Source organism: Cryptomeria japonica, chromosome 8 (assembly GCF_030272615.1).
Source record: "Cryptomeria japonica chromosome 8, Sugi_1.0, whole genome shotgun sequence".
Taxonomy (NCBI): domain Eukaryota; kingdom Viridiplantae; phylum Streptophyta; class Pinopsida; order Cupressales; family Cupressaceae; genus Cryptomeria; species Cryptomeria japonica.
This window is the reverse complement of record NC_081412.1, coordinates 12,509,139-12,520,445: the sequence shown is the minus strand read 5'-3', so window position 1 is coordinate 12,520,445 and position 11,307 is coordinate 12,509,139. Positions and strand designations below refer to the sequence as shown.

General features: G+C 34.4%; 1 protein-coding gene across 1 annotated transcript in view; it reads left to right on the top strand.

Moving 5' to 3' along the window:
• The first annotated feature begins 1,447 nt into the window (after positions 1 to 1,447).
• Positions 1,448 to 11,307, top strand: part of LOC131048786 (tryptophan decarboxylase 2-like) — a 59,063-nt gene continuing 49,203 nt past the window's right edge. The window contains exons 1-4 of the mRNA XM_059210120.1: positions 1,448 to 1,589; positions 1,782 to 1,900; positions 2,202 to 2,342; positions 2,906 to 2,962. Of these exons, the coding sequence (XP_059066103.1) occupies positions 1,448 to 1,589; positions 1,782 to 1,900; positions 2,202 to 2,342; positions 2,906 to 2,962 (459 nt within the window). The remainder of the gene's footprint in view (positions 1,590 to 1,781; positions 1,901 to 2,201; positions 2,343 to 2,905; positions 2,963 to 11,307) is intronic.

Genomic DNA, 11,307 nt, shown 5'->3' with positions numbered 1-11,307 from the left:
TAGGACAAGAAGATGTGTCTTCTACCTCTGACAATCTCTATGCAATCCTGGATAAATCCACTGTCAACTCTTGCTGAGGGCTACATCCCAGCAAGCTCAGACCTGGGGATTGCGTCCCAAACCAAAAATCACTCTTCCAGAGCAATTCCCAAATTTACAAGTTTCAAAATGATCAAAGATGCTATCAATTAGGTTTTCATCTCCTTATAACTCCTTTCCCTTTGCAAGTCAAACCCTAAAGAATAATAAAGCTTGCGCTTTATAATTAAAGTGACACTTTCCCAATTATGGCATCAAACTATAGAAAAATATCACTTTATTGCAAATAAATAGCTTCAAGCATCCAAAAAGACTCCGGGAGGTGAGAATCATGTAGCAAAATTCAAGACCTTTCCAATGAGCTATAACATATAGGCATATCAAACTAGATGAAGCCAAAAACCCCTTATTAATCCGAAATGGCTATATACATAGCCTTATTTTAATTTATTTAATCGCTAACTTAGGAAATATTTAAATATATTAAAATATTTCCATAGATCCAATAATAGCCCAAAATAACCAACCAAATATGAATCTGACTTTGTCACCTATCTGTGACTGATGCCGGACAAGATGGGCCAACTAGCAGTCCCATCCCTAAAATCTAGGAATACTCCTAGAAACTAGGAAACACACCCAATCTTCCTAAAACTGAAACCATGGTATGGTCCCGTGGAACCTCAAATATGGAAACTACCACAACCTCCTAAAAAGTAGGAATCTCTCTCCAAACACTTGTAACTGCTCAAAAGGATCCTGCTCTACTCCTTGGTCCTCCAGGTGGTCATTCAGTCAATTGCCAGTTCTCCCTAAAAAATAGGAACTGTCGTTTGATGGTCCAAAATGGCTCACAGAGCCCCTACAAAGCTCCATGACCCTCAAATGAGTCCCCTAACCATGTCATTGACCTACGGGAACTCGAATGGTAGGTCAACCCCTACTCATCTCATGTCACCTAGAAAAGGGGACATTACAGCTTTCCAGTTCTTAGCCATGTAAAGGTATGTGTTTGATTGAAGGTTTTCAGAAAATTTAAATTATAGAGATATTTGACATTGAATATATTTATTTATTTAATTGATATTAATAATGTATTTTTTACTCATTTTAAAATTGAATTTCCTTGCAGCCTGGATATTTAAGCTCTTGGATCCTTGATTGTGCTCCATAAAAACCTGATTCTGTAGAAAACCTTCTTACTATTAAGATATGAAATGGCTCTAGCTTGATTGGTCCTAAGATAATAGGATTTAAATTAAAATTTTGGTTCATAATATCAGGTTAAATGGAATTTCAAATACAATTTAGTGAACATTACTGCATATCCCATTACTATATTAATTATTATGAGTCTTAGTGATGATCAATTTATTTGTTTTGGAGTTATGCAGATGTGAAAGAGAAGATGATACTTGCACTGACACACTGGTTTGCTATTGTCAATCTGGATTGGATGACATCGCTTGTTGCCACTGAGCTTGAAACCATAGTCTATGATTGGTTTGGAAAAATTGTCAACCTTCCTGATTCTTTTCTGTCATCTTCTGGTATATATATTTCACATGACTATAGTTTGATTTTATTAGTATCACAACTCTATGTATTCTAAATTAAAACTATGATCAAATCTTAAATTAATTTTAGAGACTATTTTGAGCACTTTTATAATATATTAAACTTGGTCTTTATGTAGCATTTCAAGAACTTATATTAAAAGAATATTTGGATTATAAGTAAAGGTGGTGGTGGGGTTATTCAAGGATCAGAAAGTGAGGCAGTCTTGGTATCATTATTAGCTGCAAGGAACAAGACTCTAAAGAAATTTGGTGTAGATTCAGTTGACAAGCTTGTAGTTTATGTATTAGATCAGACACATTGTTCAATTTAAAAAGCTTGCTAAGTAAGGACTTCCTTACATCCTCTTAGTCTGGATTTTATATTTTAATTTTATAGAAGGATCTAAGAAAATTTAGTGTTTTCTTAGTATAGCGTTTATATTTTAGTTTCAAAACACGATTTATAAAAAGAAAAGAAAAAAACATAAAGTTAAGCATAGAAGGCATAATTATGAGGAGAATATTCTTCCACAATCTCCTAGATATGGATTAGTTATATATATATATCTTAACTTAAACTTTTCTTTTTAAATTGTATACTAGATTGCTGGAACATGTGAAAATAATGTTAGAGTGATAGCAACAAGTTGCTCCACAAACTATGGGCTTTCAACAAAAAATGTTCGTGCTTGCTTATTAAAAGATATTAGTGTTGGTTTACATCCAACATTTTTATGTGCTAGGGTATGTGAATTACATAGATTTATATATATAAAAAGATATTTCAAATTATAAAATTTGATTTCAATTTTGTCTCTTTAAATTTGTACACAATTCTACAAAAAGTTGAATTATTGAATAGCATGGTTGATAATTTCAGATTGGAACAACATCATCAACAAGTGTGGATCATGTTGATGGTGCTTATAGTGGTGTTGCTTGCATTTTCCCTGAATATCAACATTATTTTGAGGGAATAGATAATTCTTTTTAGTCCTATTTTAAATGGTGTATATTTATAATTATTGGTTGCATTTTAATTCATAAAATTTATTAAGTAAATAAAATAATTTAAAAATATTTTTTGAATAAATTATTGAAAATTTTAATTTAATAGGTATTTTTACATATATTTATTTTAAAATATGTTTTTCATTAATAAGGAAGCAATTATGGTGTTGGTGGACATTCCTAACTTTATGTATTATATTATATTGTCAATGTTTGTTATGGATATTCTATAAAGATTTAAGTAGTAATTATTTTATAAACTTACTAACTTACATGAATTATAGGTTTGAATTCAGGATTCAAAAGCTTTGGTTGAAGCATTGTCCATGAAACTAGAATATTTTAAAAACAAGGTTAGTTTTATTTTAATCTATTATATAAATGTAAACATGACAATATATGAAGGATTACAATATCAAACCAATTTTTAAATTAATATATTTTATTTTATAGATGATAGTTACAAATGTTTAATATAACAATTTTAAATATTATTAGAATTATACATTTATGAAATTTATTTGTTAAATGAATTTAATTTTATTTACTATTTTAATAAAAATATATAAATTCGGAAACCAATTATCTAGCTAAACATTTGATGAACTTTTTAGAATCAATTCAAAATAATATTTTATATATATATTAAAGTGATGTATTATAAAGATTGGCAAATACCACTCGGAAGTAGCTTTAGGTAAGTCCATTTTATTTATTCAAATTCAAATGAATAAAACATTATATATTGTATTGAATTTTATATGATTTTTATTTATTTTTGATAATGCATCTTGTATGTTTTATGTAGGTCATTAAAGTTATGGATGGTATTAGGTCTTTATGTAATTTCATAGCTTGGGACATATATCAAATATTAGATTTCCCTTGCTCAACATTTTGAAAATCTTGTAATCAAAGATAAAGATTTGAGGTAATTATAATTAAAATCTTTTTAAAAAGTACGCATTTATTAAGTACATGGATTTTAAATTAATAATAGAAATTTTAAATATGAAAAAGATAAATGTTATATTTTTATTTCTAATAAATTTGTGTATTATTTTTTAATGTTGGGATAGATTATGGCCCCTTGTACTTTTGCATTGGTTTGCTTTCGAATTTTACCAACTAGAGATGATCGTGATAATGGGCATTCATTAAATTCACAATTGTTAGATGTTGTTGTATACACCTAAAAATGGTCTGAAGATAATTAATTAAATAAGCAATTATTTAATTAATTCCCCTTCCTAATTTAATTGAATTCATTAGCAATTTGATTAAATTTTCCCTTTCATCTACTTATTAATAAATCTAAGAATTTATTTAATAGGTTCATTTCAATAGTCCCCTTTGATTAATTAATTCAAATTAACTAATCCTCCCTCCATTTAAATTCATTTCTTCTAATCTCCTAATTAATTAAAACAAATCAATTTATGAGTTGTTGAAAATTAATTAGTCTTTTCCTATTATTTGAATTTTTAAATTCAAATTACCCACATGCCTCCTAAGTTCTAACCACCTGACCTAACCATTCCTCTAACCTAACCCATTCCACCTAACCTTGGGTTTGCCTAACCCTATCCTATCTTGCACATCCTAACCTCCTATGATCTGGATATTCTTCCCTTGAGACACGTGGCACTTTGACCACATGTCTCCTCTCTTGGACACTTTCCCTTTTATGAGAAAGGTTCTTTGACACTTGTCACCATAGAGATGAAAAGTGTCCCTTCCTCCAACCTCTTCTCCAACCTCCTCCAATTTCACCCTTGATATCTTTAGACTCAATCTTGACCATTGATTCCTGCCACCTCACCCCTGGCCTTGGAAATCCTATAAATATCCTTGACTTTGGAGCACAAAAGATCCCATCTCATTATCAGTGTAGGCATTGTTACTATAGGCATATCATTTTTTATCATTGTTATTATAGGCAATTGCATCTTAGATTTAGCTTAATTTGATCATTTTCTAGCATAATTGTTGAATCATGTAGCTTAATCAATCTCTTTTCTAGCTTAATTGCATCATCATCATAGTTTAATCATGCATATCATTAGCTTAATTAGTCTCTTGGATCAATCTATCATAATTAATCTCATCTTTTCATATCATTATCATTTCAAATCCTCCATCTAGGTGTAGTCAAGTCATTGGGATTGCTTATCTAGATCTAAGAGCAAATCCATACTCGCATCTCTTAGGAGGCGATAGGTCGCTTTGTCATGGTTCATCTTTCATTTGCTTCTTATTTTCTAACCATACTTGTAATGATCTATTGAGTGTTTGTGTTGCAGCTGCATGTATCACATTTCACAGGAATGACATTTTGGCACCCACCGTGGGGCCGAAAATCTCATTTTTGGCCTCTTAACATCATCAAATTTTTAATCTAGCAGGTTTCTAGTTGGGTTTGATTCAGAATTTCGTACGAGTTCCCTTTCTATCTCATACAAGTTCCTTTGTGTCCTCGTACGAGCAGGTGAGAATTATCATACAAAATTATGTTCCTGTGTTTATAAAACAGATTGCATTTTAGGGTTTTCATGCTTCAATTTGATTATTACTATTGCTAACCCTGGTCTATTTGTGAGTTTTTTTGCAGCTTAACTAGTTTTTGTAGGATGATTATTGAATATTACGCTTTTCAAAGCTTCATTTCATCCAAACATCATGACTAATAACATATCTATTTTGCAAGTTGCTTAGGAGGACTCAACCAAACTTTATGTCTTCTTTAAATTTTCTAGGCACACTTGTTTTGGCTAATAGAAATGAACAAACATGTCTTATCTGTTTTGATGATAGGTGAGTATGCTCTCACCTTTCTTAGGTGATCAGAAAGCCAGAATCATCCTTTGCTACCAAAAGTGCATATCTTTAGCAGGCCTGCCCTCCCGAGGAGCCTATAAGGTGAAAGCCATTAAGGCCGGTGAGAGGGGAATGACCCAAGTGAGGATGGCTAACACCAAGTACTTCAACCCACTATAAAATAAATGTTATTTGATGAAAATAAAGTCAATGAAAGTGCTCGGTAACAACTCTCCTTTGTGCCTTCGGGTATATCAAACCTTGGTTTTCAAGGCTGGGAGACCTCTTAATTGAGTTTATACCCCAACGCGCTGAACAAATCCCTTACTAGTTCTAATTAAAATTAGAAGCTACCCGATTCACCTCCAAAAGGGGGATAGTCTTTGTGCAAGAGAGATAGTAACTTTCCCAAGGCACTTGGCATATCGTGGCCCCATTAGCATTTGGAGTCAAATAATATGACGTTGAGAATCCATTGCGTGAGACTCAGCGGTCGTATTATGATTAGCTATTGGGTGTCTACCTAAGTTTGCAAGAAAAGGTTTTCTCTCTTAGCCAACTTCCTTAGGTAGCGTACTGTGCTTGAGGTTACTTACCATATCGTGTCTTTTCTATGTCTTCATCCCTAAAATAGAAAATCAAACATCTAAAAAACTGGAAAATAGAAGCAAAACATCAAACTTCTTTAATCAAAAATTTGTCCAAACAAAGTTTTTGTCTCTATTTTGTCCTCTATCATATGAGTTTGTTAGTTTGTCGTACAAGGCATCTAGTTTATCATCTGGTCTAGTGAGAATTGTCATGCGAGTCATCTTAGAAGAAAACTTTGTATTAACTTTTATCGTCTGGTCTAGTGGGAATTGTCGTATGGGTCATTTTAGCAGAGAATTTTGTGTCATCTTTTGTCATCTGGTTCTATGAGAAAGCTCGTATGAGTTTATGTTTTCTATCATGCAAAATTTTTGGTTTGTCATATGAGCCTATCTAAATTATCGTTCGGGGTTGTATAAGGTGTCATACAAATTTATGTCTCTGTTTGTCCAGAACTGTCTTCTTGCATGTCTTTTTCAGATCTATCATATTTGCTTGGTCAGTTTATAGTGAGCATAAACACCCGTTATCTATCATTATGTCCTTAGATTGTCTCCTTGGTTCGCTTGGTCAGGTTATCATCTATCAAATCAGATTCTAGAAATAGACACCTCAATATTTTCAAGTATTCGCCTTCAACAAGTTCAAGATCTAACATCTCAAAGTGCATTATCACCCTCTTTGATAAACTGATCACTCAAAACATAGTTTCTCATTAGGATCTATCATCCTCTATCATGAAACTACAATGTTTGGTCAGGATAACCTTGTCCCACATTGTAGGACATATCATTCCTATTGGACTTGGTTTTTATTAAAATCATCATCATTGCATTCCATAATCGAAGATCAAAAAACTTGCAAACTTTTAAAACACTTGAATCATCTTTTCATGTCATATCATTCTATTGCATTTACACTAACAATTGATCACTTATTGAAACAACTTTTGGACAATCGAATCCTAGCACAATATCTAACACATGTGTATGCTCGTTTTAACGAGGGCTTAGAGACAAAAGATTGTGGAAACAAAAATAGAAACATTTAAAATAACTAAAGATTATAGAAACAAGGAACATGAAGATGAAATACAAGTTGAAGAGGAAATAACAGAACAACATGTCAGAGACATCGAAAAAGATCCTCAATTGGAGAAAAAGAAAAATATTTCCTAATGTTAGCAAAATCTAGTGCTACACTCCCCCAAGATTTTGATGTGAACAAATTGACACAAAAGAGAAGTGACCTACTGATGCAGGAGCACCTAGGCCTCATTTTCATTACAGGTTTGAGAGCAAGTTTGATTTTTATTATTTTTAAGTTGGAAAGTTTGTCTAAGATGTTTGTGTGTTATTCTAAGTTGTTTGGATGAGTTTTGAACTCATTGTGTGATCATGTTTCCTGTTTTCCTCTTTTTGCTCAAAGTTGCCAATTTGGAGTTGCCTAGCAAAATGTTGTCAAAAGTGAGTTTTCAGTGTGTTTTTGTTGTGAAAAGTTCTTAGACATGTTTGGTGTTTGGTTTTTAGGTGATTTGTAATCTTTGAGGTCAACCTTGCATCATCTAGGCATTAAAAGTTGTCATTTTAGACATGAAAGTGTCAAATTTGAGTGCTCTTGGACATGTACCTATCTGTACAGGAGGATAACTGACATGCAGAGGTATTTATTCTCTTGTTTGAACCATTGTAAGGGTTGATCATTTGGAGATATCAAGCATTTTGCAAGTTTGCACTAATTTTACCTTGTTTTTCCCTATGTTTTGAATCCATGTGAGCAGCAGTTCATACACCTACTATATGTGGCCGTACTATTTTTGCATTTTCCATTTCTCTTATGTTTCTTGAATCTTTTCCCTTTGGTGGCATTGAATTTCATTAAGTTTTGAGTTTTGTGCAAAATTATTTAGTTTTGATAGTTTCACTACCTTGTCTAGGAAATTGGCAAGGATGCTTGACCAACTTGGCTTCTTGAAGCCCTAAATGTTCATGGCTTCCCAAGAACTAGTTGGTCAACTTATAAGATATGTAAATAAATGTTTTGATTTCAAGAATGCAGGTGCAAGAAGTTTTGTGGCCATAGAGCCCTAGGCAAGTGTGCCATTTGGCTAGGGTCCTTGAAGAAGTTTGATGCTTTCCTCTTCTATAGAAAATGCATTCACCAAGATGGACAAATCTGTTTGATGTTTAAGGTTGTATGAAAAGGAAAAGAGGCTTTCTAAGCCATGCCAAGGATGATTGCATTTTCAGTTTGTGAAAATGATGTAAAAAACAATGAGTCACTGTTTTGATGTTGATTTCCATACGGTTGCTTACTCTCCACCATTTATTGGAGTTTGTAAAGCCTTGTACCTCATTCTAATTGATTGTAAACAAGAACAAGGAGTGGTTTTTGACCTTTTCCATGGGTTTGAGGTTGGAAAGATCAATTAATGATCCTTGAGGCAAAGTTGTAATACCCAACTAGCTGTCACAGTCAACTATGACTAATTTTTACATTTTTGTTGAAGTTGTTTTTCCAATTTTCCTCTTCCAAATGGAAGGTATGAAGGTCAAAAAGAAACTAAAGATAGGGCATTGTTAAAGAGCACAAATCAGACCTTAGAAAAGGGTTTTTGACAATGAAAAGTGCAGGTCTAAAGTGAAAAAATTAGTGAAAAGGGAAAAGTGCAGTGATAGTTAGTTGACAGTGAATGTTTCATTGTTTTGTAATTGCCTAATGCCTTTTGTGCAGGGCTAATATGATTCCTTTCTTTTCACTAATGATAGTCATTTTTACATGCTTTAAATTGCAATTGGTTCTCATGCAAAAGTTGTGTTTGTAGAAAGCAAGAATGAAAAGTTGTCAATGTTGCACACTCCTTATGAGCAAGTTTTTGTAAAACCATTGTTCTCTAGCCTATGAAGGTGTAAATTGCTTTATTGTGGCCTAATTAGCATGTGACATGGTAGAACCAAGTTTGTATGGTTCACATTGAAGGTCTCTAACTTGTAAGTCAATTTTTGCCATCAAAACCCTTGCAAACCCTTCCTTTTGCATCCATTTTTGGGATAGTCATGGAGAAGGCCTAATGAGCCCTAAAACTTAGAAAATCCTCAACAACTATCAAAAGGGTATCCGAATATGAAGTCCTTTTTGTTTGGAAGTCCATTGTTGGAGCAAGGTGAACACAAAACCCCAAAAGGAGGGCTAATTCCTTGTAGCCCGTTTTAGGCCTAAAAATTGGGTTTTTGTCAAAATGGGTACACAAAGGGAGGTTGTAAAGCCTAAAATCCATCAATACTAGGTGAAACAAGTTGGTCTTGCATGCATTTAACATTTTTTGTGAGGTAGACTCCATAACTCAGTTTATAGCACTTATGAAGGGTTTCTACACTCCAAAACATAGAAAACCAAAGACACCCAAGGAGGTTAAACTTGACACAAATTTGTAATTCAACAAAAGGAGACCTTGTATAGTCAGAGAATAGGTCAAGGATAGAGGGAATGAATTCCAATTGAGTGAGTAAGGTGTTAGATTACCAAGCCAAAAACTATGGAGTTGAAGCCCTTGAGCAACCAAGAAGTATTTGACTTAGGGAGGTGGAACAAGGAGAGTTGCTAGGTTGTCTATAAACCTTTTGCACTTTGATTTTTGGTGACCAAAACCTTTAAACTAGCAAGGACCTATTACTTAGTGAACATACAAGACACTTGGGCAACTACCTTGCCCTACCTCCCTATCATAGTGGTATCAGAGCTCAGTTACACTTGGAAGAAGTAGCAATTTGGCAACCATGGTGACAAATGCAAAGCTAGCAAAGAAAATGGAAGACCAGGAAGAAGAAAATAGGTTACTCAAAGTGAAGTTAGACCTCCTAGAGTAGAAGTTGGGTGAAGTAGAAGTGAAGGCAGATGAAGTCAGCAATAAGATAGAAGGAACAGAAGATAGGGGTAAGCTATTAGCTATAGAGGATGAAATCCCTCTACCAGACCCTGTGATGGAGAATGAACCCTTTTTGAAAGCCTTAAAGGCTATGAGTGGGAGAACACTAGAAGGAGTCCCACTATTCAGTGGTAAAATGGACCCAGAAGTGGTCATGGAGTGGATTGAGGGTCTTGAGAACCATTTTGAATGTGATGGTGTGATAGAGGCCCAGAAAGTGAAGGTGGCTAAATTCAGGTTGAGAGGAGCTACCTTAACATGGTGGAAGTTCATTCAAAATGAATGTGAGAAAGAGGGCAAAAAGCCCATAGCAACTTGGAAGGGAATGTTGTCCAAGATTAGAGAGACTTACATTCCCGAGGACTATGAAATACAACTTCATAGGAAAAGGCAAAACCTTAGGCAAAAGGAGTTAGATGTTAGTAGTTATACCGAGGAGTTTCAAAAGCTATGCCTTAGGTCCAAGATCCAAGAGGATGAAAATGTCAAGGTTGCTAGGTATCTCAATGGTTTGAGATGGAACATACAAGAAGAGTTAAGTTTGTTGTGTCCTACAACAGTCCAGAAGTGCTATCAACTTGCACTCAAGGTAGAGGAAAGGAGTAGGAAGAAGCAAGAGCAGCATAACAAAGGTAGAGGAAGAGGCAGAGATGGAAGAGGCCATAGAGACAGTTTTGGGGGAAGACACCTAGATCAAAGGTCCCAGGGAGAATCTAGCTTATGGAGAAAAGTGGGGATTCTTAGAGCAAGCCCAACTATAGGGGTAGGGGATCAAGTAACCCAGGAAGGGGTAGATCTAGTGGCCCAGGTAGAGGGTCTTACTTCTCCACAATGAAATTCTATAACTATCAGAAATTGGGTCATCCTGGTTATAGGTGTCCAGAAAAGCCTAGTTCTTCCCATAGAGGTGAAAAGAGAGTAAACTATGTTCAAGAGGAAGGAAGTAGTACAAGAACTCCAACAATGCACCTAGCACCTGAAGATGGTGAGAGTCTAATGATGAGGAGAGTATTGATGCAAGAAGCTCACAAGTGTGAAGTGACTCAGAGAAGAGAATTGTTCAGGATAAAGTGCAAAATCTTGGGCAAGGTATGTAAGGTGGTTATAGATTCAGGTTCCACAAATAACATTATCTCAGAGGAGGCAGTTAGCAAATTGAACCTACCTAGAATGAGGCACAATGAACCCTACAAGGTAACCTGGTTGACCAAGGGGCAACATGTCCTAGTTAATGAACAAGCATGGGTAGACTTCAACATAGGTGAATACAAGGATAGGATACTATGTGACATCCTTCCTATGGATGCTTGCCATCTACTATTGGGTAGACCTTGGCAATTTGACAGAAGGGCACACCATGATGGT